At 43.5% G+C, this 25,767-nt stretch overlaps 1 protein-coding gene and 1 long non-coding RNA gene across 6 annotated transcripts in view; one reads left to right on the top strand and one right to left on the bottom strand.

Moving 5' to 3' along the window:
• satb1b (SATB homeobox 1b) overlaps positions 1-15,177 on the bottom strand; it is a 41,733-nt gene extending 26,556 nt beyond the window's left edge. For 2 of the 5 annotated variants that reach the window (XM_049729577.2, XM_049729573.2), the window contains exons 1-2: positions 3,773-14,856; positions 1,743-1,988 (exon numbers count right to left, since the gene is read on the bottom strand). In XM_049729577.2, the coding sequence (XP_049585534.1) occupies positions 1,743-1,959 (217 nt within the window). In that variant the 5' untranslated portion in view covers positions 1,960-1,988; positions 3,773-14,856. Of the gene's footprint in view, positions 1-1,742; positions 1,989-3,772; positions 14,857-14,927 lie in introns of those variants that run through there. The other 3 variants (XM_068651825.1, XM_049729575.2, XM_049729574.2) reach the window with 2 other exon arrangements.
• LOC125974778 (uncharacterized) lies at positions 14,874-17,141 on the top strand. The gene is made up of 3 exons (XR_007483722.2): positions 14,874-14,983; positions 15,076-15,215; positions 16,853-17,141. It is a non-coding gene; the product is annotated as an uncharacterized lncRNA (long non-coding RNA).
• Positions 17,142-25,767: the final 8,626 nt, after the last annotated feature.

Below are 25,767 nucleotides of genomic sequence, written 5' to 3' on the forward strand. Positions count from 1 at the left end.
TCTCAAACATAAACAGATTTTAAATCATGAGTGAGAAAATAATACAAATAAGCCCATCAAAAGGAGTTGCAGTTTCTCCAAAAACAATTTCGACGGTAAATTTTCACCTATCACGGAAAGGTCTGGAATATTAAACAATAATTGACTGTTTAGCAGTCCAAAGCTTGAAACGCGGGCCCTCTCGTGAAGGTTTGGCGTCGGGCGCGGCACGGCCGTTGGGCCCTCCTCGCTCCTTCCACTCGGAATGATGAAGGTGAGGAATTAGGCTCTCTCAGCTGGAGCGCCACAGTCGCAGATTTAAAAGGAGCGACGGCGAGGAAAGAACGGCCCATCTGAGAACGCCTTCCCAGCAAAACAAAGCCAGTGTACTCACGCCAAGTGCAATTAAGACTCGGAACCTGCAGCTTTTCCAAACTCATTTCAAAAACAAAACATCGTAACTATTAAAAAGAAGAAAAAAAAAAAGGGCCCCGCCTCTTTTTCGGACAGCTTTGGCGGGCTTCAAGAAAAACGATGTCATAATCACAAAATGGCTCTTGGAGGATGGGGAAAGTGGAGGCGGGTAAACAAATAAAGGTCAGTGGAGACGGTTTGAGTATTCTATACCTGATTATATATAGAGAGAAAATATAAGTGAAAAAAAAATTAAGTGTCTTTATTTTAAAAAATAATTTGCTACCTCTTTTAGGGGAGGGGGGGTGATGTCATAATCGCAAAGTGGCTCTTGGTGGTCGGGAACGTTGCGGGCGGGTAAACAAAAAAGTCGGAGGAGCGATGACACAGCAGCAGCAGCGAGGCAGCACGACACAGGGATGATTCTCACAGTGCTCCTCTGTTTGCCATTGTCTGACACAATAAATGTGTGTGCGAGTGTGTGTGCGTGCGTTTGCATGCTGCGATGACTAAAGGAGCATTGTGACGAAAGTTTTAAGAGTTTTGGAGCGCATGCTTGCAGGCAGAGGGGAATGGGGGTGGGGGGGGTACAAACATCCTCAACTTTAACTGGAAATGAGTGTGATTGGGTTAAACTCAGCAGCTTTTTTATTATTATTATTATTACTGCACCAAATCTTTATTAAATCTACAAATTGTCCAGGCCGTTAAACCTCAAACCCACTTTACCAATTAAGAATAAAATTTTGTCGTTTTACACAAAGCAATTTGAATGTTTTTTAACCCCAAGTCATAGCATATCAACTTTTTAGCGTAAAACTGTATTCCAATGTTTCAGATTTCCCGATTTTTGGTTGTGGGGCTAAAAAGACCCTAAAAAGGGTCTTTGGCTTGCAATTCCCTTACCCCGCTATAAAAGAACTTTAGCGCTTCTTTTAGCACGAGCAGTTATCTGGCGCAACAGCTAGCTCGCTATGCTAACAGCGTCGCCCATAGCGCTACGATTATCATTTAAAACTTAGCGCACTGTGTAAACTGTAAATGTAAAATAGTTGCAAACAAAGGATGGTACGAAATCAAATGTGGACGCTATGTAAACCAAAGAGACACACCAATGTTAAAGTGACAGACGTAGGCTAATTCGAAATAGTCGTCGGAAGCATCTTATTTGTTTGTAGCTCCGAGCGCTTCTTTTAAATTTGTACATTTGTTTAAGAAGCAGACATCATTCCAACACAAACACAATAAACTAATAACTAGCAGACAATGTCGGAAGTTTGTGTTCGTGTTCTACGGGCATACCACATTTGAATTTTGAGGGAATTAAAACATGTGTAAAAGCGACGTACCACGCTTGTGGTAGGTCTTCAGGAGGTGATTGGCGGGCTTGTAGGGCAGTCCGGACAGTTTGGCGCCGGTACTGCCCAGCCTGGCCCTCCCCAGGGGGCTGCCGTTCTGCTCCATGCGAGGCAGCTTGGCGGGCGGCGGCTTGGCCTCGGCCATGCTGTTGACCAGCTCGGCGTTCTCCTTGCCCAGACACGTCTCGCTGAGATGGTCCATCATCATCTCAGCAACCCTCGACTCGCTGCGGTCACCTGCGAAGACATGGGAGAGTTGTTAGCCCAGGGTCTCAAACACATTTGGGTGGTGGGCTACCAGGTGGCAAGAGAAACATTGTGCTACATATGTTAGCCTAAGAAGTGTTAGCATGTGAGCTAATCGCCTTTGAAATGGTTCCAATGTAAATTGCTTTTTCTACTCTTGTTAGCATAAAAACTGTTAGCATGTTAGAATTGTAGGATATCTGATTGGGAAAGTGTGCGACCGAAGTTAAAATTTTTAAATCTTTGCGTGCTGGATGCACAATGTTAGCATACCAACTGTTAGCATTTTAACAACAGTTGTTGAAAACTGGACTTAAGTGGTTGAAGACTTACGTGTTAGCACTTCTGTCGGAATTGCTTTTTTTTTTTTTTCTTTCTACCACATGTATTATGTATGGACGTCCCACTAGCAAGTCCCACGCGAGGTGGGCCAAACAAGTCGATTTTTTTTTTTATATAAGCGAGAACACATTAATTTTCAGGGAGATTCCACTTGGATGCGTACAGCGGCGGGCTATGAGGTTCTTGCAGCCGAGCACGCAGGGTTGAGGATTGGCTGAGGTTTGGACAAGGCTTTCCGTTGGTTTGTGTAACGACACGCAAGGAAATATTTCAGTGTGACAACTTAACAGGTTTAGACTTTCCTTTCTGCTCTAATCCACAATTAACTCCGTTTGACCCATGACGCGTGTGCTTTCATTCTATTTTTGGTCATTGATTTATTTTACCTCCCGTTTTGTTTTTGCAATACACTTGAATGCAATAATGACAGTTTATTAGTTATTTAATTTCTCAATGGAAAGACTAATCAATTATAAAAATCTTTATAACAAGTGTGCACATCATACATTAACCACACTTGTAATTAGTTGTACATTTAGCTCAATTAACATTGTGGTTTTAAACGTCAAAACTATTTCTTATTGTTGTTCTTCAACTTTCAAAATTGACCCATATTTCAGTTTCAACGTTGCCAGAGATTAAATGAATCCCCCCCAAAACCTCGTTGTAGTAAGTTTTAACTACTTCATTGTCTTTTGTGTAACTTAAATAGGTGGATTAGATCCTGGGGTAATTTATTTTTCCAAAAGATGCCGTAAACCCCAATAGTAGGTCCATTTAGACAATCACAAACCCGAAGAAAGTCATTTCTGGAACAGGCGCAATAAACAACATAAGCAAAATCAAGGAAAGCAGAATCATATGGGTGGATGGACAGTTGTGCAAACCACTTTCACACACACACGATATAGATTAAAACACAACACACACAAATTGTATCGCTTTGAATACAGCCATGGCCGAATTATAGTGTCGATTAGGTCGTTTGCTGGGGTTGCACGAGTGTGTAAGAGTCACGGTGCATGTCAGTGCATCGTGTTAATTCACTGGCCCTGTCAAAGAGGACAAACTCGACCACCCCCGCATCCAAAGATCATCAACTCCCCCCATTCATGACGCGCAATGAGCCAAGTAATTCCCTGCAATTAGGGCAGAAAAGTGAGGGATGAGGGTGGGGGCTGGGGGGGGGGGGGGGGGGTATAGAGAAGGAATCCACACCACGGGATCAAAGTCAAATCCATGTAAATAATAATTATTAATTTCCTCTTGCATCTCTTTTGCATCCGTGAAAAGTTATCATGGATTTGTGCGATTTTGCATTCTACTCTTGACTTTCAGGAACATCGTCAATTAAAATCAGCAAGGGATTTTTAAATGGCAAATTATTTAAACGAGAAGTTTTAAGAAAGGAGTTAGAAATTATAGTAACCAACCTGGAAAGAAGCAGCTTGCCAACCACTTGGATTCCTCTTTTCTTCAAGTTTGGCCAGGGTAGAGTGATAAGTTTTAAAAACGAATAACAATAATAAATAAAGCAAACTTCCTGTGGGCAGGTAAGTGAGAGTGAGGGCGAGGGAGGGCGTGGAAGTCAAGCCGGCTATTCGGAGGCTCCGGCTGGCAAGAGGCGGGACCACCAACCGGTGTTGGGGCTGGGTGAGAGTCTGCGCTACGTTAGCTTACACCGTCCGGCGACATGGATGCGGACAAACAAACCGAAGAAAAACAACAAGAAGCGGGTGCAAAGTGAGCGGTTTGCCACTACTTCGCCCAAAAATACAAACATGGCCGTGGGAGGCTGAGGGGGAGAGGCTGCCAGCCTGCCCGCTAGCCGCCGCCGGGAAGCGGACAGCGTACGGAACGGAACATGGTAGCCACCGCAGCCACCACAACCCACACAGGCACCGGCGAAACCGCGCTTCAAAGCCGGGGTGCTTTGGAACTAGCTAACGAGAAGGCGAGAACGAACCAGCGTCCTCTCAGCTGTTGGTAACGCCGAGCCGGAACGCGATACGGAGCGGCTTCGCCACATTCAAAACAACGGGAGAGAAAAGACGAGGGGAGGTCAAAAAGTGCCGTTCACTTTCCCGACGTCGCGGATAAACGACGCTCCCCAGTCGGGTGCTCGTCCGCGGGGCTGGTCGCGCTGCTATATCGTCGCCAATGCCGTCTGGAGGTGGAAGAGGAGGCGGAGGAAGGTGTCTCGCTACTCGGGCTCGGAGCTCCTGTGCCTCGGCTATCCGCCTTTCGGTCTCTCCCCCTCTCTCGCTCCGGCTCTCCCTGCGTGTCCCCATTAAATTATTAGTTGTATTGACTCATCGCCCTCCTCCTCCTCCGCCTCTCTCTCTCTCTTTTTCTCTCTCTCTCCCTCCCTCCCTCGTTCTGCTTTTCTCCCCGCTGCTCCCTCTCCCCTCGGCAGGCACATGGCGCGACCGAGGGGGCTGCAACATTTCCGGGGTGATGGGGGTAAACTGACGGTAAACTAGTCCCTGGAGAGGAAGCGGATGATTCCACCTGCACACCGGCCGTAAAAGTCCCGATGGCGGGGTGTGGGGGGGGAGCGCTTAAAGTAGAAAAAGTGCGCGGAGGAATTTCTAATCATCTTGATTGGAGTGAGAAGGCCCCCTGCATTTATTAGTGGCAACGATAAATCAGTAAAATCCATCATTCATATTTTCACGGCCACTTTTTGTTTGTATTTATTGATCATCAAGGTGGAAAACGTGGGGGGGTCTGTCTTGTTTTTTTTCCCCCATTTCCAAATACTATTTTTCTGTTTTAGGAATAGAATATCAATATTAAATATGCTATAATACAGTTTCTATCTATGGGGAGTACAAATGATTTTTACAGAACATGCAGTGAAACTTTTTCCCATTCACTGTTGTAGTAGTAGTAGTACAATAAATCAAGCCACAGAACATGCAGCGACATCACAATGAACTTTTGTTGCACCTATTTTCCTTCACAGTTATTACACAACAAAGCATCTGTCAACAAAACACCGACTTGACAATCAGGACATTCTCACGTTCCGAGTTCCGCGGTGTAACTAACAAGAAAACCTGTGCAGCAGGTCATCATGCCTTGACACCATGTCATTTTACCAGCCCAAAATATTTGACAAGCTCCACAAAAGTGCCAACTGTCAACACACATGGAGAGACTGCGCACAGATTGTGCAAATACTCGCAAGCTGACATTGTAATTAATGAAGCAAGCCTATTTTATATACTGGCAGCTGATGTCTCTTTGACGTGTCAATAAATCCAACTGAGATTTGATTCAACTAAACTCTTGTCCCATGTGTTGGCATTTCCGAATCATTTATTCCCATAGGAGTGAACGGGGTGCTACGTTGCGCTAGTGGTTAGCACATGTGCCTCACCGCTTTGAGGTTGGGGGGGGGGTTTACCCTAATGAGGATTAGGAAGATGGAAGAATTAGTGGAAAGAGAAATTATTCATTAGGCCTAAGATATCGGCATTCTAAAACAGTCATTAACATTTTAGGCCCGCGATATAAGCGGCATGGTCGAACTTGACTGGAATGGAAAAAGACAGTTTGCACGCTGGCGGTTTGAGTCCTGCACATTTACGAACTCCCTGCCACGAGATACTGCGACCTCGGTTCGGGTTTTGAGGCTCCACTGTAACATATTACTTCTATTGAACCACCAAAAGTGGTTCTGCCCGCTCATTTTACCTGCGCTATGCTAGCTTAACTTTGTGAGAAAGTTTCTACCTGGTTTTCAGATGTGGCATTTAAAATCAGACATCGTTGATCATTTACAATGCACACAACAAATGTGCATGTATTCCTTCCGGAAGACCCAAAATCCGTTGGGTAAACGCAAATATTGGGTCGGCTAGCTCAGCTAGCATGTCTGTTTACATGAGCGATCGAGGTTGTGGCCATTTTTCGAGACGTGCAAATCTTTAGTAGGTTTGTTTTTGCTGCTGGTCTTGCACCAGCACAAAACACACACACACACACAGAGGCTAGTCTAAGTTATTATTGTTCTTACAGGAAAGAAAAGAACAGTTCATACTTAGCAATCTTTTCAAACTTTCCAAAACAATGACCATCCAATTTGTGGCTGGGTTTGACTGAACAAGATTCACCGCAATTACTTATATCCAGATTTTATAATTAAAGGTGGTGCAGACAGAACAACAGGAAACCGACTAACAAGAAAACACGTTTGCTAACTAAGAACAAAAGTAGAGGTGGCAAAGCAATATTTTCAGTCCGCAACGATAAACGTGGTAATCGCTTCGTCTTTGCAAAGCCGCTGTTTGATAAACAGGCCGACCACAGATGCTTTCTCGTTAAGTCACGTGACGTAAACGAAGAGGTGTTGCATTGCGCTTAACCCCTAATTGTTGCAGCACGCAACTGTGTGAGGTCAAAAGTTTGTCTGGTCCTCCAGAATTTGCCGCAAGACGCGAGAACGGAAACTAAGAGTTGTCGGTGGGAAGCGTTGTCAAAAAGTCTCACGATTGCTGCAGTTTTTATTTTTTTTATTATTATAAAACATTCTAACAGGAAGTCTAAAAGAAGTGAGGTGGTTCTGCAGTTATGAGAAAGTTCTGGCTCATCTGATGAGCATATGATTTTGAGGATTGTCCATTTAAAAAAAAAGAAAGAAAAAAAAGCCTGTCCAGCTTTAAGTAATTAACAGAAAGGTTTTTGGTAATTTAATTTGTGGTCTCAAGATGGTTTGTTGAATTTGTCCTCTGCAACTTTGACTTGTGGATCCAAAATTAGATGTTTACTTGAGTAGGGCCAAGGAATTCTAATTTGTATCAGCGTCAAACTGTGCAGCTTTTTTGGTAGACAATCGGAAGTCTGAAATTTGAAAAGATGCCTTAATAATTGCTTTAAAAATCAAAATGTCAGACTTTGTCCTGATACATGACCAATTTGCCTGAGCTACATACACATATTTCTACTCGCTGTGCACGACGAAGAGGCGCCGCAAAAAAAAAAACACAAGGTGTGTGTCGACATGCTTCACTTTTGTCAGCCGTGGTGAGGAAAATGTGCTCCTTTTTTCTCCACGGTGTGACGCAAGCAGCCGCAGTCATTTCCACGCCGATTGTCAGGCGCTCATCAGAGAGCGCCGATAACCCCTGCCAGGCCTTGGCACGGCCAACAGGTGGCGGCGCTGCCAGCCAGCCAGCCATCTTGGCAGCCACGTGGCTGCAGCGAGGGAAAAAAATAAATAAATATCTGACGTCCTGAAGGAGCGCAGACTTGCACTGAACGCATCGGCGAAGCAACATTGCTGATTATCAATTAACATCTAGCATTTTGGTGTGTGTGTGTGTGTGTGTTGGAGACTTCAGGTTGACTTGAACGTGTTAAGATGGAGAAATTTGGTAATATTGTCACGGAAAATACGGATTACGTGAATTTTGGCAATGTGAAAATCAAACTAGTTAATTGTGAGCTGAATGCAGATTTAGCTCGGCTCAAGTCGAGTTTGCAGCATTATGGCCCGGCTACACACACACAAACACACACACAGTGCAGCCTCGATTTGATAGCGCTTGGCTATGTTTGTAAGGAAAACACGAAGCTCAAAAGCGGCCTCGTTCGCCAACGGAGGCGTTTAAATGTCAGCCGTCATTACACGTTTGCTACACCTGGGCCTGCGCTCTTTAAACCGCAGGACAAGAATATTCCGTCTATTTAGGAGGACGAGCGGTGGGGGGGCGTTAAGAAAAAAAAAAAAAAACAGACACTAATGGGAGAGGAGACGGGAATGATTATGGAAATGCAGAAGAGTTGGCTCGGCGCGGCGCTAGCGTCTTTATTTAGAGGCTGAGTGCACGTAGGTGTTGTAATGTCTTCATGCTCGCCCCTCGCCTCGCTGCTAATGGGCATTAATAGCATTATTTGCGATTACTAATACAAATTAGTCTGAGTGGTGGGCGACGGGGAGGTGACGGGGGTCTTTAGCGACGTCTCGGCTCCGCATTCACACACACAATTGTTATTGGAGGAAGCAAAGGGTGTAATAATCCTACCCCCCAAAAAAAAACATCCTGCTTTAGTAAATTAATCTGTTGCATTGATGCCAATGTGTTGTTTGTGACCACCGGACACAATATTAGGGACACTGTCAAAGTCGGCAAAAAGAACGTCATTAATTTATTGATTGATAATGCTCATTTTTTTTTTTTTAATACTGATATTTCCTAAAGGAGCCAAAATTTGAGAAACTGTCAGTTAGGTAGCAGATTTTTTAAAGTTGGAATTTTTTTAGAGAAGTGAAGGCGAGCTGGTCATTTTCAAACAAATCAGATTTTCTATTTTGTTAAAATTGTCTTGCCATACAATCTTGGGGGGAAAAAAAACATCATGCCTCTCTGGTTCAATCTAGTATGATTTTTGAGAAACCACCGCGCCCCAAAAAAAGCAACCAATAGGAGGTTGTCACGCCAGTCCATGACCACAATAATTAACATATGGGGGGGGGGGGTTAAACATGCAATATTATCCAAGTAAAGACTGACATTTATGACATTGGTACCTAATATTGTGAATGAAAACGAAATTCGCTACAAAAAAAAAATTCTGGGAAACAAGCGTGGGTGGGGCTGTGAGTGACGCGAGACACGACAACTGTCGTCATTTCATATTCGCTACTGTCAATTTGACAATGTCTACGTTCTTTTTCCAAAACACACGCACTTTGCCATGGATGCCTTGCGTGTTTTATTAATAACCTCATGTCACGAGCACGGCTCGTAATCGTCTCGTCTACGTTAAGCGCAAAAATAAGTTGAGCAAATATTCCGTAACGCCCCGCTCCACAACAAATCCAATTAGTCCCCGCTTATTTTTTCCCCCCCACTCTTTCCACCGCGTGGTGAGTGTGGCTTTCAATTAGCGGTGAAAGAAGGTGATTTCTTACGTTCCTCGCGTGTCCGCCTGGCAGTGTGGGAGGCGAGAGGAGATGAAGAAGAAGCAGAAGAAGAGGTGTAATGAACACAGAGTCGTCTACTAAGTGCTTAATTGTTTTCTAATCGCGTGAGGCAGACAGAAATAGGCGTCGAGCGAGCGAGTGAGTCAGAGAGCCACTCTGGTGTCAACGTGTGGACTATTTGACCACATCCTACAACTCAGCTAGTATTGGTATCATACTGCATCAAACATTATTTCTCACGCTACGATGCTGCGGTCCCAGCTTTAGCAATTTTATTTTATTTATTTTTTTAATTCTTTTATTTGGGTGCCTATTTATTTGTTTATTTATTTATTTGGTCAGTTATTTATTTTATTTTATTACTATTTTTTTTCATTTATTTGGTCAGTTATTTAATTAATTTATTCTTTATTTAATTAATTAATTTAATTTAATTATTTATCATTTAATTAATTAAATTTATTTATTTATTTTTAGATGGTATGGGGCCAGATGGCTCTCTGGTGAGGAGTTTGGGGCAGGTCCCACCAGGAAGAGGCCCCAAGGATGACCCTGGACATGCCGGAAAGTCTCTTCATTGCATCGGAATCCCTCAAGATTCCGTGTTTAAGCTTCCGTGACCCCAACCCAGAAGATCACGAATGGACGTTTGTTCATTCCACAGATGGATGTCGTTATTGTTGGCAAAATATTGCCAGATAATATCGTGTGGCGAGTCATTCCGAGACTCCCACCCAAAACCTTTGTGTTTACGCCAAAACATCCGACACGGCATGCTGCGTACAAAAAGTCTCGACTAGCCAGGCCTAAAATTTGTCCACGCCGATTTGAGAGCGAGAGTCTTCTTTTGATGTCATTTTGAATCAAAAAAGCAGGAAGGCGACAGAATGGGGGGGGGGGAAAAATAAGAGAATAAATAAAAAGAACGCGGGTGTCGACTTAAAAGACTGGTCGCCTTTTTATCGTCATATTTTTCTTTGCCACTTTAATCCCTCGTCAAAGGAGGCGTCACTCATCCGGTGAGAAACAAAACGCTCGATAAGGATGCAGTGTGTGTTTTGCCGTACGTGGGTGGGTATTAACAACCTGATCTCAGACGGATGCGCTTTCCCGCAAACGCTCCCACCTCCTCCATAATAATAAAAAAAACAAAAAAACAACAACAACAACCAGCAAAGGATTCCCAAAAACCTCCACAGATGGGATAAAGACAAGCATCGAAATGAAGGACAATGAAGTGAAGAAAATAAGCCCTGAGCTAATGTGATTTGAATCGTGACTTCAAACTTGTATTAAATTGTATTTGCCACGCTGTAGCATGAGCAAAGAGGAAGAGCGCGCAATATCCGAATCTTGTCATGCCACGCGAAAAGCGTGACAAAACCGACATGATGGACTTGGCTTTTTTACCCCCCCCTCTTGTGACAACCTTTTGAGGACCCGCAAACAATAAACTAAGCTGGGCAATAAGGAGCAACGTATGGAAAACATAGGGAAAAAAAAAAACACAATTGGAACATCTAGAACAAACACTATAGCGGATAAGTCAATTGTCGTGTTGCGGGTCAATTTGACCCTTTAAATATCTCCAAAAACCACACGGTTGAACTTAATCTGCTTGACTTAGTTTTTTTTTTTCTTTGTGAAAATAATTGAACAAAAAAAGTTGACAGCTTTTTTTTTTCCTGACTAAATGCAAAGCGGGTCAGACTGACCCATGAACAATGAGCAAAGTCAAACAATGCAAAAGGGAAAACACAGCTAATCATATAGAAACCAAACTTTACAAAGATTATACGGTTTCGTTTTACGATTCATCGTATTGCAGGTCACGTGACCCATAAACATTGTACGTACGCAATGGGAGTGAACGTATCAAGGAATGCAGCATTCAAACTCGCTACAACATGCAGCTAAAAAAAAAAGCCAATAAACCCTGTGTGAATCACATAATACTAATCGTAAAATTTGGAGGTGGAATCCCCAAAAGTGCGTGTGGCAGACTGCCCTCTTATTTACTGGCGACAGTCTCGTAAAAGGCATCTAAACAGGTATTTAGTCTTATGCCTACCGCAGGTATAATTGACTCTTTGCCACGCAGATCTGCCATCATCATCATCGAGATGCTAGACTGCAATTAATGGCTTTATCCGAGATATCCTCTCCCAAACTGGGGCCTATAAACTGTGTGTAGGTGTGTGTGTTTAACAATCCTCATGGAATGCGGCACTGAGAAAATGTTACAAGCACCCACGTCCCCAAAATTGACCCCCTAGGTGAAAATTCAGCCCCAAGAGCCAGTTTAGCTTAGCAAGGTGAAGTTTGGTGGACATGTCTAGCACAAGTTGACCCACAAAAAAAAAAAAAGTTTCAAGCAGGAATGCCCTCGACACCGTCATTATGGCTTGACTGTTTCAAGATCATTTCCAGGTGTCCTTTCAAAATAAACTACTTTTTTTTTCCACTGAGAGATTTGGTAGGCATAGCAATTATGAGAAACCCCACAAAAAAAGTCTAAAAAAAGAATCTTAAAAAAATAAAATGTTTATCATTGCCATTGCAGCAGTTTAGAACATAGCGGGAAAAGTGTCAAAATAATAGAAACAGCAACAGTGCCTCTATTTACGTGTGTTTCAATCCCCAAGGAGCCCCCCACCCCACTCGCCCCGATGGGAATAAAACTTGACGATTGAAGCAATTTGAACGGAAGCATTATTTCATCACCGATAAACAAAGGAAAAACAGACACCACCTTGTGAGTAATTGGCCCCGCAGGGTCAAAAAAAAAAAAAAAAAGTCTCACACAAGCCTCCCAGCCGGAGACGAAGATGGTGGGCGTCAGCAGCCGCTTGTGAAACTCAATCACCGCATAATCATTTCTGAAATACTCCAAATAACCCCTCGAGAAGGGATCAAAAAAACTTTGCTGAATACGGTAAACGTTTTGAAAATGAACATTCGGGTGTACTGTAAGGGCTACAAAGTGAAAACCGAAACGACAAGCAAGAAGAAGTGGGATGTTTTTTTTGCCCTCGTGACGTTTTCTGAATGATCTTTACTGTAAGAGGCAAAGAATGACAAGCATGCAAGACACTTTCTGCTCATCACATTCTCGATTCCTATCATTCCGACTCGTTTTGCTTCAGCGCTCTGTATGCTATGCTAGCCATTTACTCGCCCCCCCCTCTATTTTTTTTTAACCATTCATGTTTTAAATTTAATGAAATCTTCCCATGATGCTGATTTTTGTCTGCTCCGACTTGAGGTAATTAATATTTCCTTGGCATCCTGATTAATATTGCAGTTTTTATCCCTCTCAAGAGGGGCGGCCATTTTGTCACTTGCTGTCAACTGCAAATGACATTTAAAGTCTCAGGTCACATGACCAAACCTAGAAAACAGAGGCACAAGATGGGGGCAGAGATTAAACCATATTTCATATATGATCGTATATCATACTGCTATCAAGTCAGAATGACTTTTGGAGGGGGGAAACGGCTAACTCCTCCTTGAACAACGCAGTTTTAGTTCCGAGAAATTGGAGATACCCTCTGCTGACCATGGGAAAGAATTCCATTTAAATTGAAGTGGAAGATCACTGGCTGAAAAAAGATGGCACTATTTTTTTTTTTTACATCAATTTTTATGGTCGTTTAATAAATGGATATTTCAGATCAATAACTGACATTGGTTCAAGATTTGAGCACAAAATCAAAAGGGCTATAAAATCCAATAAAACTGAGGATTAACAGCCATTTTTTTTCATTTTATTTTTTTATAGGGTTCTCTCGTGCGCCGCTTCTCGAGAAGTGGCACACGCGCTCGTCTTTGGCGTCCAGAGACACCACAACTAAGATGTGCAGCGATTAGTTTGCTGCCAACATGACTTGACCCCTTTTTTTTTTTTTTTTTCCTCAACATCAACCGCAAACAAACACAAGACCTCACACTTCGTATCTGATCCAGATTGTAATTTCGTAGAACCCTCCAGGTTGCTTCACACGTACAAAACAAACCTGCTCCACGACATGCTTTGCTTTATCTGGGACAAGAGACACGAGACAGATACACCTGCTAATGAGACGCTGTAATACTCATGCGAGTTGGGGTTATTGAGTTTGTGCAAAAGTTCGAGACTAAAAACTGTCCTTGGGAATAATCGAATGCACAGAATTTAACAAACAATGATCTTGAAGAAATGAAACAATGCAACTTTGACAAAAATCGCAATCAAAAATGAATGCCTCATGTCTATTCATTATAATTCCACTTTTCGGTTGGATCTTAATGACTCGCGCGGGTGTAACTAATAAAGTTAGCTCAGCTCCAAACATGAAAGAGTTGCAACTTTAACCAAAACCCCCGACCGATCAAACACCCCGTGTTAATTAAATCCAATACAGCTCTCGGTTTGGATTGTGAAGGTGTACCTAATAAAATGAGTGTAGATCCAAGCTGCAAGCATAACTTTGACAAAATCTAAAAGCCTTCAATTTTCACCGTCTCTATGAATGAATGTCTCGTGTCAATGAATTAGAAGACGGCACTTTTGTTTGGGAAGTACGTCTAAATACAAAATACAACTTTGGCAGAATCAACAAATGTGGGTCCTTGTTAAAAGCCTTTTCAGATCTGTCAAAAAATGAACGCCTCGTTGATTAAATAGCGTAAATCTCTCGTGCTGAACCATTTAGAACTAAAGAAGTGAGCGTCGAGGAACAAGAGCGAATATGTGCAGCATTGAGAAAATCTTAACTCCTTTTATGATATAATAACAAATGCCTCCTATCAATTTAATATCTTAATAGAGCCAAACATAGTAAGTAGAATGTATGCAAAATGTGTTTGACTTTACTTTCACAAATTAAAAAAAAAAAAAAAGTTTCATTTCCCTTGATGCCAATTGAACGTCTTATGTCAAATAAATAGAAGACAAGTCTTGCATTGGAAGTCTTTACGCTTCATTTTGCTTTTGCATCGTTCAATAATGAATGCCTTTTATGCCAATTAAATGTGATAAAGTTGTATAGCGTAGCTCCAAACATGCTCAAATGCCCGTGAAACGTTTGCAAGATCTACAAATCTTGACCTTGGTAAACCTTCATTGGAGCTCATGCTGTTTGTAAAAGGTGAAATGGGAAGGATACATACATTAAAATCTATTTGTTCACCTTCTCCATCCTAATTTGCAATATCAAATATGTCTTTCTCCTCAATAAGTTCTGTTAATGAGCGTGTGTGTGCGTGTGTGTGTGTGTGTTCTCTTAGTTGGCCTCTTTTTTTCTTGAACCATTTTTTTTTTCCAAATCAAAATGAGATGAATGCGTGCTGAAAGCCACCGTTTATATTTACCATGAAAGCCTGTATGCTCTTAAGTTTTTAATTCATATTTTTATTCCTCCCCCTCACTCTTTATGAAATATTAAAAATCCCAGAAGCAGAAGAAGAAGCCACTTTGGGTCCGTCTGGGTTTTAAGTGAAACGAAGGTCTGGCTGCCTTTTGCTTTTCATGTTATTTATTTTTCATAGACTATATCCTTGAAGCAGCACTTATTAGCTTTATGACTAAAAATATGAAAGAAGTGTGTGTGTGGGGGGGGGGGGGTCGCATTATAAAGACGCGAGATAGAAAGCAAATTAAGAGCTGAACGTACCTGTCAAGTCAGCAGTGGCTCGACCTCTTGTTTTCCATCAAAAGTTCCACAGCGAGGTGAAGAAAAAAAAACGTGTAAAAAAAAAAAAAAAAAAAGGTTCCCCTCCCCTCTCGCAGTTTTATTTAGTTTTAAAATATGTTTCGAACAGGGCTGAAGTTTGTGGATGCAGCGGAGGTTTTAGGAGGCGAGGGTGATGAAGAAGAAGAGGAGGAGGAAGGAGGAAAGGAGGAGGAGGAGAGGAGTGGAGTGGCGGCATGCGAGTGGCACTTTGAGAGGGACGGCGGGCAGGTACGTATAACGCGCGAGCACCGCCCCTCCCCGCTACGCGTGTGCGCAAATCGATCATTTGCCAGCTGTGCCGCGGCTTGCCCCACTTTGCGGTGAGGCGCGTGTGCGCGCGCGTATGAGTGTGCGCTTCGGGCACGCGCACGCACGCACGCACGCAAGAGGCGAATTGTCAGGCTCACCTGAACGCAAAACTAAACAGAAAAAAAAAAAAGCACGTCAAGTGACCTTAAATTTTAATAACGCATTTTATCGCGTGTTAGTTTGTCACATTTTTTTTATGGTTTTAAAATTGAATTGCATTTCTTGCCACCCCCCCCCCCCCCCCCCGTCCTCCTCCTCGCCCAACATTCCAGCTCAACCGGCAGATGACGCGGAAATGACATAAATCAAATCAAAATTATCCAATAACGGTAATTGTAAAAGATGGGTTTGGTCTCGTTTTTATTTTTAAGATAAGTATAAAATCAAAGCAAACTCGATCAAATACAAAGTCTTTGACCTCTCAAGTCTTTTAAGGACGCAGCGACAGATGCAAATTCAGATTTCAATTAAATTGTATGTTTATTTACTGTCCGCGAACGCTTTCACGTGACAAAAAAGGGGAAAAGAACAACGTGGGTGTTTGTTGTGTGTGGGAAATTTCCCTGTGTCAATGAAAGAGCTCATAAATATAATATCGCAATTATAGTTATTATCATAATCTGTACAAAGCGCAAAATTATATTCCTGTTGATTTACACCAGCATTGACAAGAGTTGTCTTGACGTCACTTCTCATATGTTCGACGACTGTGCGCGTGCACGTGCATGACGGGGTGTTTGACAGATTGGTAGGTGTGCTAACGTGCGCATAACGGGGGGGGGGGGGAAAAATCTGTATACAATATCTAATTGTGTGGAATGTTAAAAGTCAAAATTATGTTTTGGGGGCAAGTACATATTCTTTTGTGGTTAAATTACCGAAACAGGGAATAAAATGTGCAAATATGTTTACCTTATATACAGAGAATAAAATTGTGTAAGTTAATTTACAGCAAGCACACGTTGGGACTGAATTTGAACTGCTTTTTAAATAACAAATCCAAAACTGTTTAAAAATTATCAATCATTTTAAAAGATTACACTTTAACAGTAAACCAAACCAAAAACACAAAGTTAGACTAAATTGACTATCAGCAATTAAAACACATTTTAATTCAAAGCAAAAAATGTATTGTTTTATTTAAATAAAAGTATAATTTATAAGCAGCAAACAGGAAAAAGATGCAAAATAAATGCACGTTAATTCAATTGAAAAGAATGTAAAAATGCAATTCATTCTTTTGGCACACTATCGTCGTCTTGCCGTCTTAAAAAAAACTGAAAAGTTCTCATGTTTATTCTTGTGTACCTCCAACCAACTTATCATAATGGAAGGGAGGGGGGGTGGGGGCATCTGCATTTAAAAAAGAAATTAAACCAGGTAAAAAGTCCTTGCCGTGTGTGTGCATACATCATTCCTCCCGGGAGTCCAAATGAGAATAGGAAGAGTTTAAAGAGATTCCAAATCATTATAAATTCGCACTCAATGTTTTCATCATTGCGGACAACAGCTGGTGATTTCAATGTGTGTGTTGTTTGTTTTGTGTTTTTCCCGAGGAGCCCGTGAAAAGGCTGCTGCTGCGCTTCCCTTTGTGTCCACAAGGTGGCCCCGACGAGCAGAGATGCTGCGCTCCCAAATGACCTCGGCTTCCATTAGGAACTTTTTAGGCTTCTTTTCTTTTTTTGCGCTTGACGCCACTCCGCAGCTGCTCGGGCAAATCACACAACAAACCGTTGCCGAGCGGCGGGGACCATTTCCAAGACGTTAATGCAATATGTTAATGTGAATGAGAGACGTAAATGGGGGCAAAAGTCAAGTCAGCCAATTAAAGGGGAGACACGCAAATACTTTTTGACTGAACTTAACTAGATTTTTCTGGTATCTGCACTATGAGAATGAAGTTTCATTTTTAAGGCCCGACTACAATAAATAAACAAAAATAATAAATGATGAATAAATAAATAAAATAGATCAATAAAAAATGAAAACTAAATAAATAAAATTGTACTACACCGGGATGAAAATGCAGTGGTGCCTAGAGCACTACATATATTTCATTTTATAAAATCATACAGCAACTGCATAATTAAACTACTAAGAAGAATTCAACATTTTTGTCACACTTCATCAATTAAATGGCAATATAAGACAGATGGCTATAATATTCATTGGGCTGTCTTAACTCCTCACCCCAGTGCCAATAATAATCGCTCTTCGCAGAGGATAAAGAATATATGCTTATAAGTGCCATTCGATAGTCTGTCTACATGAGTTGCTGCACGATTGCGGTTCAATACACAGCGGATGGCATTTAGCATTAGCATTAAGCTAGGGAAGTCAAGGGCTCTTGTCTGTACTAAAAACTTTTCACTTTGTTTTACACAAGTAGCTGTACTCAACTTAAGTACATACAAAATGCGAGTACTTTTGCCACCTCTGCACTCAACACCGTCTGGACGATAAAAAGTTAGCGAGGTGAAATTACAAGGCGCGACACACATACCCTTGAATTAATCTTTCGACAAGCTGATACTAAAGGCACAGACGTCTCTTCATCATAGTTTAATTGATGGCTCGCAGTCATTTGTCTGAAAACGACGCCGAAAGACGCGTCAATCTAGGATTTTCTGTTTTGGTGTTTGGTTCTGTGGTTGGAAACTTTCCCCGGTATTTTTTGTTCTGTCCTGTAATTGTTCTGTTTTTATAGACTAACAAGAATTCCACAGAGGCGACTCACGTCAGGATGAAGCCGCGGCACACGTATGGAAAGCAGGAGGAAATTTATTTTTTTTCCCCCTCGTTTTCTGATCAAAATCGATAAGTTGGTCTATTGTTACCGTCATTTTGAACACTCAGGCGCCTACTTGACTCAAAACTCTGCGAAGTCTTTTTCCGCTTTCAGTTTTGAGTTGAATTTTGAATGAAATCCCCCTCTAAACTCACTGTCGTTTTCACTTTCATTTTTAGTGCCGGTAATTTTCTCACCGTCTTTTTTTTTTCAGTGTGAGAGCGATGGCCAAATTCTGACATTTTCCGAAACGTGCGACAAAAAAATGATCTGTAAAGCGACACACAGTGGTAGTGAAAACCGCAGCGAAGTTACAAGTGAGCAGGAAGTGTCGAATGGAGCGTGAAGTTCCTCTCAGCGTGGGTACTGAGAGAAATCACAGGAGCAGCCCGCGAGTCAGGATTAGCGTTTGAAGGCTAAGCGCTGTTATCGCTTGTGATTAGCGAGCGGCGGCGGCACAACTCGTTCGCTCCACCTCGGAGGCGGCCATGGATGTCAATAGGGCTAATTGGCTCATTAGCGCAGGTATTTAACGGCGCTCTAATCACTCAGTGTCATCACTTAAGCCCGGGCGGAGCAGCCCGATTGAATACCAGCTTCACCTCCACAATAATTGGACATGAAGAGCCTCTTCTGACAGCATCACCGGTCATGATAGCTTGTCAGGTTTTTTTTTTTTTTCGAGAAACACTCACTTCATTAGAACGTGAAAGAAGATTGACGCTGTCACTGAGGTATTCGTATTTAAGTACCCAGAACTGGTTTCACTTGGTAGGCCCGTCTAGCGTGGTTAGACTCACCAAAAAAAGTCTCAAGACATGTCGGGAAACAAACAGGAAGTCGGCCATTTTGATTCCTAGTGGCCATTTTAAGATCAATAATAGTTTGGTCAAGCACTGCGGGATATTTTGAAAAGGCAGACCCCAAGGTAGATCCACATAAAGTTTGAAGTAGCCATGTCTGATAAAAGACACAAGAAGTCAGCCATATTGGTTTGAAACTGCCTTTTTGGGTCATTTCCAGAGTTAATTCAAAGATGGAAAATAAAAGTAGACCAGAACTTTTGGACAAGTCAAAGCCACATGGAATTTAGTAAGCACCTCTAACATGAAAAGACCCACAAAAAAAGTCACAGAATGTCTCCCATTTTGGTTTGACGTGGCCATTTTAGGGTCATTTGCAAGAGCCTTTTAAAAACCAAGTACAACTCCAGAGATTTCGTCTGACTGCGACCAAAGTTGAAACATGAATACTAAAAAAATAAAAAATAAAAATATCAACTGACAAAAGACAAAAAAATCGGCCTTTTTGAAAGCTATCACCTCCCGACAGGAGAGCAGATCAAATGCAGTGACAATCATTTATTTTCTTTTTTAAACATGGCTGGAAGCAATGGAAAAAAGAGCTCTGTTTTCCACTAAATGAGCAAACATTTGATGTGTAAAACAAAAGAGGAAAAAAAAAAAGTCTTCCACAAATTAAATTGCAAAGTTACAATCCAACACGGTCTTTTTTTGTTGGTTTGTTTTGCTTTCCTGCAAGTTCTTGGAATTCACTGGAATCTTGGTCGCTGTGGCTGCCAGCTCTGTGCTCAAAGGAAGAGGGGGTTTGGGTGGGGGGGTTGTTTTGGATGTTCAGGGGTGGTGCTGGGGGAAGGGGCTTGGTGCGGGCATCCTGAGAGCCTGTGCGAGCTGGCATGATGCTGACCAACGCCGCCGCCGTTTGCTCTGAAAGGAATGTCTAATGTGGCATCAGTCACTGTTGGCATCCTGGAGGTGGTCTGCCAGTCCCCCGCGCTCGGTGCCATACACACACACACACACATGCGGGCACACACACACCGAGTCGTGCATTGCGGCGATAGGCAGAAGACGGCGACTTCGCATCCTTATCGACGCCAATCCAGATGAACCTACAGACACGCTTCCCCAACACCCCCAGACCCTTTCGCTACACACTTGGCCACCATTAGCCTGCTTTTAGCTAAAGGCTAAGGAGAGCGTTGGGTAAGGCGGGGAGAAATAATGCCCCCCTCCTTCGTGCGATTGGCTTCACGTCCCCCGGCATCGGGACCTCTGGCGTGCTGGCCCGTGGAGACGTGAAAAGCCTCGGCCCCCCTGGAGGCTCTGGGGCCGAGCCGCGGTGCGTTTGGCGCGCACCGGCTATGATACGCTCACACGCTGGGATGCGCACGTCGAGCCGCGTGTCGATGGATGAATGGAAGGGGCTTGGGGGAGGTATCACCATCCATCTGGAGGATGACAAATGTGGATCAGCGTCCAAATGGACTGGAAAGTTCACTCTTTTGTCGCAGGAGAGTTTGGGTTTTAAACAAGGTTGGTTTCAAATGAGGAGGATTCAAGTCAAGCTAACAATTCTGATAGGAATAGATTCTGCGTGCTTTGTGGGAGCAAAAACGATTTTTTTTCTTCTTCTGTAAATTGTGTTCAAGTGGAGCACAGCGCTTCCTGCTATGTTGTGGCGCAACGTGGTACTACAACGGTGGCGCTCAATTCCGAAGGCTACGGACAAAAAAAATAAACGAGTTATATACTTGAGTTTTGAGAGTTTAACTGCTTCCTACGTGCATTAATGAGTACATTGATAGAATATGACAGTCGCGCAGTCGGTGGGCTTACCATGAGTGATGACATCATTTCGCTTGTTTTCCTTAACTGCTTCAGCGAATAAAGAATCCAATCATTACCCACTAATGACAGGGGGAGGGGGTGAAAAATGATTCACGACGGGGGGGGGTAAGGGTTGGGTGGCGGCGGAGGGGCACCCACCTGTCATGACGAAGCAGCAATTTGCATCATAGTATGCGGCCGCCCCCTCCGCCAATATTACAATGCTTAATGAAGCCGTGGGATGGGAGGGGGCGAGCGACCCATCCCTCGTGCCCCCCCCCCCCTGAAATGAGGGCTGACATACTGATTGGATCCATTGATTGTCCTCAAAGTTAGAATCTGACCCCGACTTGAAACCCTTATTTTCAAAATCCATTTTGGATTTCCAGGAAGACAGCTGTCAAAGCAGATCAGGTTATGAACTTGTTGCAGTCTAAAAGTAACTTTTCCAAGTTAGCTTTCCTGATTCCTCGCGTGTCGCCCGTCATCAAGCAAAGCTGCCGAACCTCCGTCTGACCTTTTTTAACGCCATTACAGTCTTCAGTAGTTCCACTTGACCGGGTCACATCGTACATATCTTGTAATTTGCATCCGAGACATAGACGGGCCGTTGTGTTGGACTCGGTCTGCCCCCTTGATTGATTAACACGATTGCGTGAGAGGCAGAAAAAGTTCAAACTTTTTGGGGAAGTTTAACACTGCGTTCCCGCCGCAAAATCAAAACGACTGGCCGTTCAAATCCCGTCAACGCGGCGCAGAATTGCGCTTCCATCCACGCGCGGTTGTCAGTGATTCATCGGCGAGCGCTTAGGCGGCGTTTCCCCGCGGCGTTCCACCTGGTTTGCCGGTGACAGCTGCGACATGGCAGCGCGGCGCCCACGTCGAACGCGCTAATTACATGCCATCAATCTCCTATTAGCGCTTATCCTCTCATGCAGGCGCTTGGCGCTAAGCTAAGCTAGGATAAGCTAAGATCAAATAAATCAAGATGAATTAAGATAAGATTAGGCCATCACTCTGGCTTCAAACAAACTTCTGCTTAAAACCTTATTTCAAGATTCAAATCCCAATTTGAATCTTGAATGTTTCTGTTTTGAACAACTTTAGAAAAGCAGCCATTTTGTCCTCTTTCCATTTTCCATCTTCCGATTCTTCATTCTGGAGGCTAATATTAAGGCGCTAATTGAAGCGTGCGGGAGAGAAGAAAGGCGCTCATTACTCCGCCGCCGCTGCCTTACACCTGGGGTTCACTGCCGGCGCGGGTCAGAGGTCACGGGATAATTATTGACAAGCAGATGTTATGAAATCATTTATGTAAATGTAATCATAATAACGCTTTTACTGCTGCAAAAAAACAAAGTTTCATAGTGCGATTGAAGTGTTAGGAAGTACTATACATCCATACGCAAGTTTCAAAACTTCTCAACTGAAAGTTTCAGGCCTGGGTTTCAAAATTAGCTTTCGATCCAAAGTTACAAGCTTGACTTTGTGTTTCAATTCAGGATTCAGTCAGGGTTACATTTTCCAATAAGGCTTTCAAGACCAGGTTTCACTTTTGATTTTAGAGTTTAGCGCCAAGGTAATGTAAGTGCGAGTGTAAAAATAACCTGGCGCGTAGTTTGTGTGCACGCAGGTATTTTCTGCCACCATTTAAAGCCTCAAAATAGCCAATCAGCCATTAGCGGCTAAGCGCTAGCTGTCTGTTTTTACACGCATTGTCACACACTATCTGCATTCACAAACGTGGTGGGAATTACCAAAACCTTTCCAAAAACATGCATTAGCCCTCCCCCACCACCACCTCGGCGACCAGGCTTCTTCTACCCCCCCAAAATACGGCGCGAGAACACGGCGGGTGTCGCTAGGCGGCTAACCTGGCAGCTAACCTGGCAGCTAACCTGGGAAGAAAAGCCAGCGCGTTATCACGCGCACACACGCGGCCCGCGCCAACATTAAGCCGCGTTCAATCCCGGCGCCTCGGTCCCACGTATGCCAGCAAGCCGCAAAGAGGTGCCACAGGATTTCACGCCGTACCCCCAAATCCGTGGAAAAAAAAAAAACTCAACTCCGCTGTGGCTTTCCCACAAAAGTGTACAGTGTTGTTGTACGCAGAAACACACACGGCGGGAACAATAGGAATGTGCTGAGTCATGCTTCCTATTGTTCGCTTAATATTTCCCGGGGTTTTATTTTAGTTTCTTTTTTTCCTTTTTTCCGCGGGAGTGGATTTGACGGCGCAGCGGTGTCGTCGGCCCTCCCGCTGACACGAACACGGCATCGCTGTTGTTGGCGGGGACTCGCGAGAGGGGCTTACACACCCCGAGAGCTTCTTAGGGGGGCCTCTTGACGCTAAGCCGCTAATAATTCCCGCGCTCGCCTTCAAAAAAAAAAAAGGGCGAGAGACAAAAGGTCGGACAAAGTGATGAATGCCAGGCTATGATAATGCTAATGCGCCAGGCTGCTTTTAGGCTGTTCCAGGGGTCCGGACACGGTGGCGGTGGTGGTCAAAAGGACAAGGCCGCATTGTGTAGCGGTTAACCTAGCGGGAGAGACCATTCTGAACAATTCATCAGGTTTACCTTAGTCATTACAATTTGGGATTTGGAAAATTTGGGCAGGAGAAACAGACAACTGGTCACTTGACCTTCAGAGTTTCAAGACAGGATTAGAGTTTTAAAAGAGGGTTTCAAGGATCAGATTAAGGTGTCAAAACCAGATTCAAATTAGCCTGGGTTATGTTTCTGAAGCGAGTTTAGAGTTTCAATGAGGGTTTCAAGTCAGAATTAAGACTTCAACTCTGGGTTGGGTTATTTCAATAATGGGTTTCATGCTTTTTTTTTTTTTTTAATGCAATTAAGCTTTTTAAACAAGGTTTACTATATTTGTCACAAACACTTTTACTTGGGACATGATGGATTCATTTAGTGCTTAAAACAGCACCAAAGTGCCAAATGATGATTATTAAATGACGTTCAAATCTGTTTTTGAAAATAAAATGTCCCCGAAGCGAGTGTGTGTGTGAACGTGTGTGTGTGTTTGCTTGTGTATAAGGTGTGATGTGTGTGATGTGTGCAAGGTGGCGTCCGTACAGAAGGTGCAGAGGTGGATAAATTTAATTACGGCTTCAGATATTCATTTGGCAAATGTATCAAGGTGGCGGAGACGGGCCCGGGAAAAAAAAAAAAAAAAAAAGGCAAGCGGGCCTGGCAGCCGCTCACAATACTGACAGTAATCCATGAAAGCAAAGAAGACATTTAGAGAATTTACAGCAAGTGTCTGTGATGTTTGTGGTGGTGAGGGGGGGGTAAGTGGAAAAATACAGCAATCGCCACCTTGCGTTTGACTCTCATCGTGGCACCGGCGCACCAACGAGGTTAATTACCACGCTGGAACAGACGCGCGAGAATGCACGTGCACGATGTCATCTGGCGTCCGACTGGAGACAAAGTAGGGAGTGGTGGCGAATGACTTACTCAAGTTAAACGACATGCCTACGCCATTCAACCAATTACAAGTCACTACCATACAAATTTTGCGAGCGATAAATTTGTGTGTCAAGCCAAGTGTGGTTATCTCTCACGTGCTCGTTTTGACATTTGCCGTGCACTGGCGGCGACAGGAAGTGCGGCGGGAGGAGCGCCTCGCCGCTTTGCAGATGTGCAGCGGCACAGGTGGAGGTGCGCCCACCCCGCGGGGGGCAACTTCCCCTTCCTGTGGCGGGGGCGAGCGCGGGCGGCCTACTTTACCAAAGGTTTGATGCAATCAGTTAATGGCAAACCGCACTGACGCTCGCCTTTCTGACTTCCGCCTGCAGGGGGCGAGCCTGAGCGGGGGCACGCCCCTCAGGTGCAGCTTTTAAGGCAAAAAAAGCCAACAACCGACAACAGTGACCTATATGGACTAACCTCAACTGTTTTTCTTTCCACCTCACGCAAATAAAACAGTTCTGTCGCATTGACACATTTAAAATGACACGCACGAGCGCTGGCACACATACGCTGCCTTCGGTAAAGATATATTCAACCGCCGAAAATACTCAACGCCCTACCTTAAAACTTATTCGAATAACTCCTAACCTGACATTAGACTGTCACTTAACTCATTATCTAACTTTGTGAGTCACTCCAATAACTAAAGAATTAACTCCCGCGCTAACAATCACGAGCAATTCGCAAATCGACTCCCGAATGTACTCAACTAATTTGTAGCCAAAGAAACTTGGTCAGGTCCGAATGGACCTTGGCCTCTGGTTATGGAGGCAATGTGGTAGTGGGGGGGGGGGGGGGGGGGGGGGGGGGGTAAATCAGGGATGATGAAGGAGGAGGATGAGAAAAACGCTTGATCTGCGCCACAGGGCATTTTTTCCGTCAGGCGAGCGAGGCAAAAAAAAATAAAAAAATCGGGTGGGAGGACGTATTGTGCGGCGTGTCCGCGCCTTTACAGGATTCAGCTCAAGTTTCCTTTGTGCTTCCATTTTGTGGAGGGATTATGTTCTTTGACAGAGCACAGCCAGCAGAGTGGAGGCGGCGAGGACGGACGAGGGAGGACGTCTTTGTTCCCACTGTACGTGTGTGTGTATATGTTACAATTTTGAATTCATGGCCCCCCCAAGACGGAATCTATTAGAATCCGAGAGACTGGAGAAGAACCTAATTCCAAATTCCTAGCAGAACAAGGCCTGGATTTTCCAAAAAGTACTGTTATGTCCTAACCGGAACAAGTCACGCAATTTCCGAAATGTTTGTGGGTGTGTATGTGACAATTTACAATCTATGGCCCTCCCAAGGTAGAGGCGAGAATTTTTTTTTTTCAGTTCTGAAGTTTCTGCGCAGCATTGGGTGGCAAGTGTGCGTGCGCTCCGCTAAGCGTAATTACACGTGACACCAATTGCTCTGTTACTTTGTATTAAATTATAATGGAAAAACTCCGCTGGAGAATTGGAGCCTAATTGCGTCTTCATTTGCATAATTTTGCATATTAATCACATCACTGATGAATAATAAATTTGGGACGGATTTCTTTTTTTTTTAATTTATGCACAGATAAATAAATG

This window comes from Syngnathus scovelli, chromosome 9, assembly GCF_024217435.2.
Source record: "Syngnathus scovelli strain Florida chromosome 9, RoL_Ssco_1.2, whole genome shotgun sequence".
Taxonomy (NCBI): Eukaryota; Metazoa; Chordata; class Actinopteri; order Syngnathiformes; family Syngnathidae; genus Syngnathus; species Syngnathus scovelli.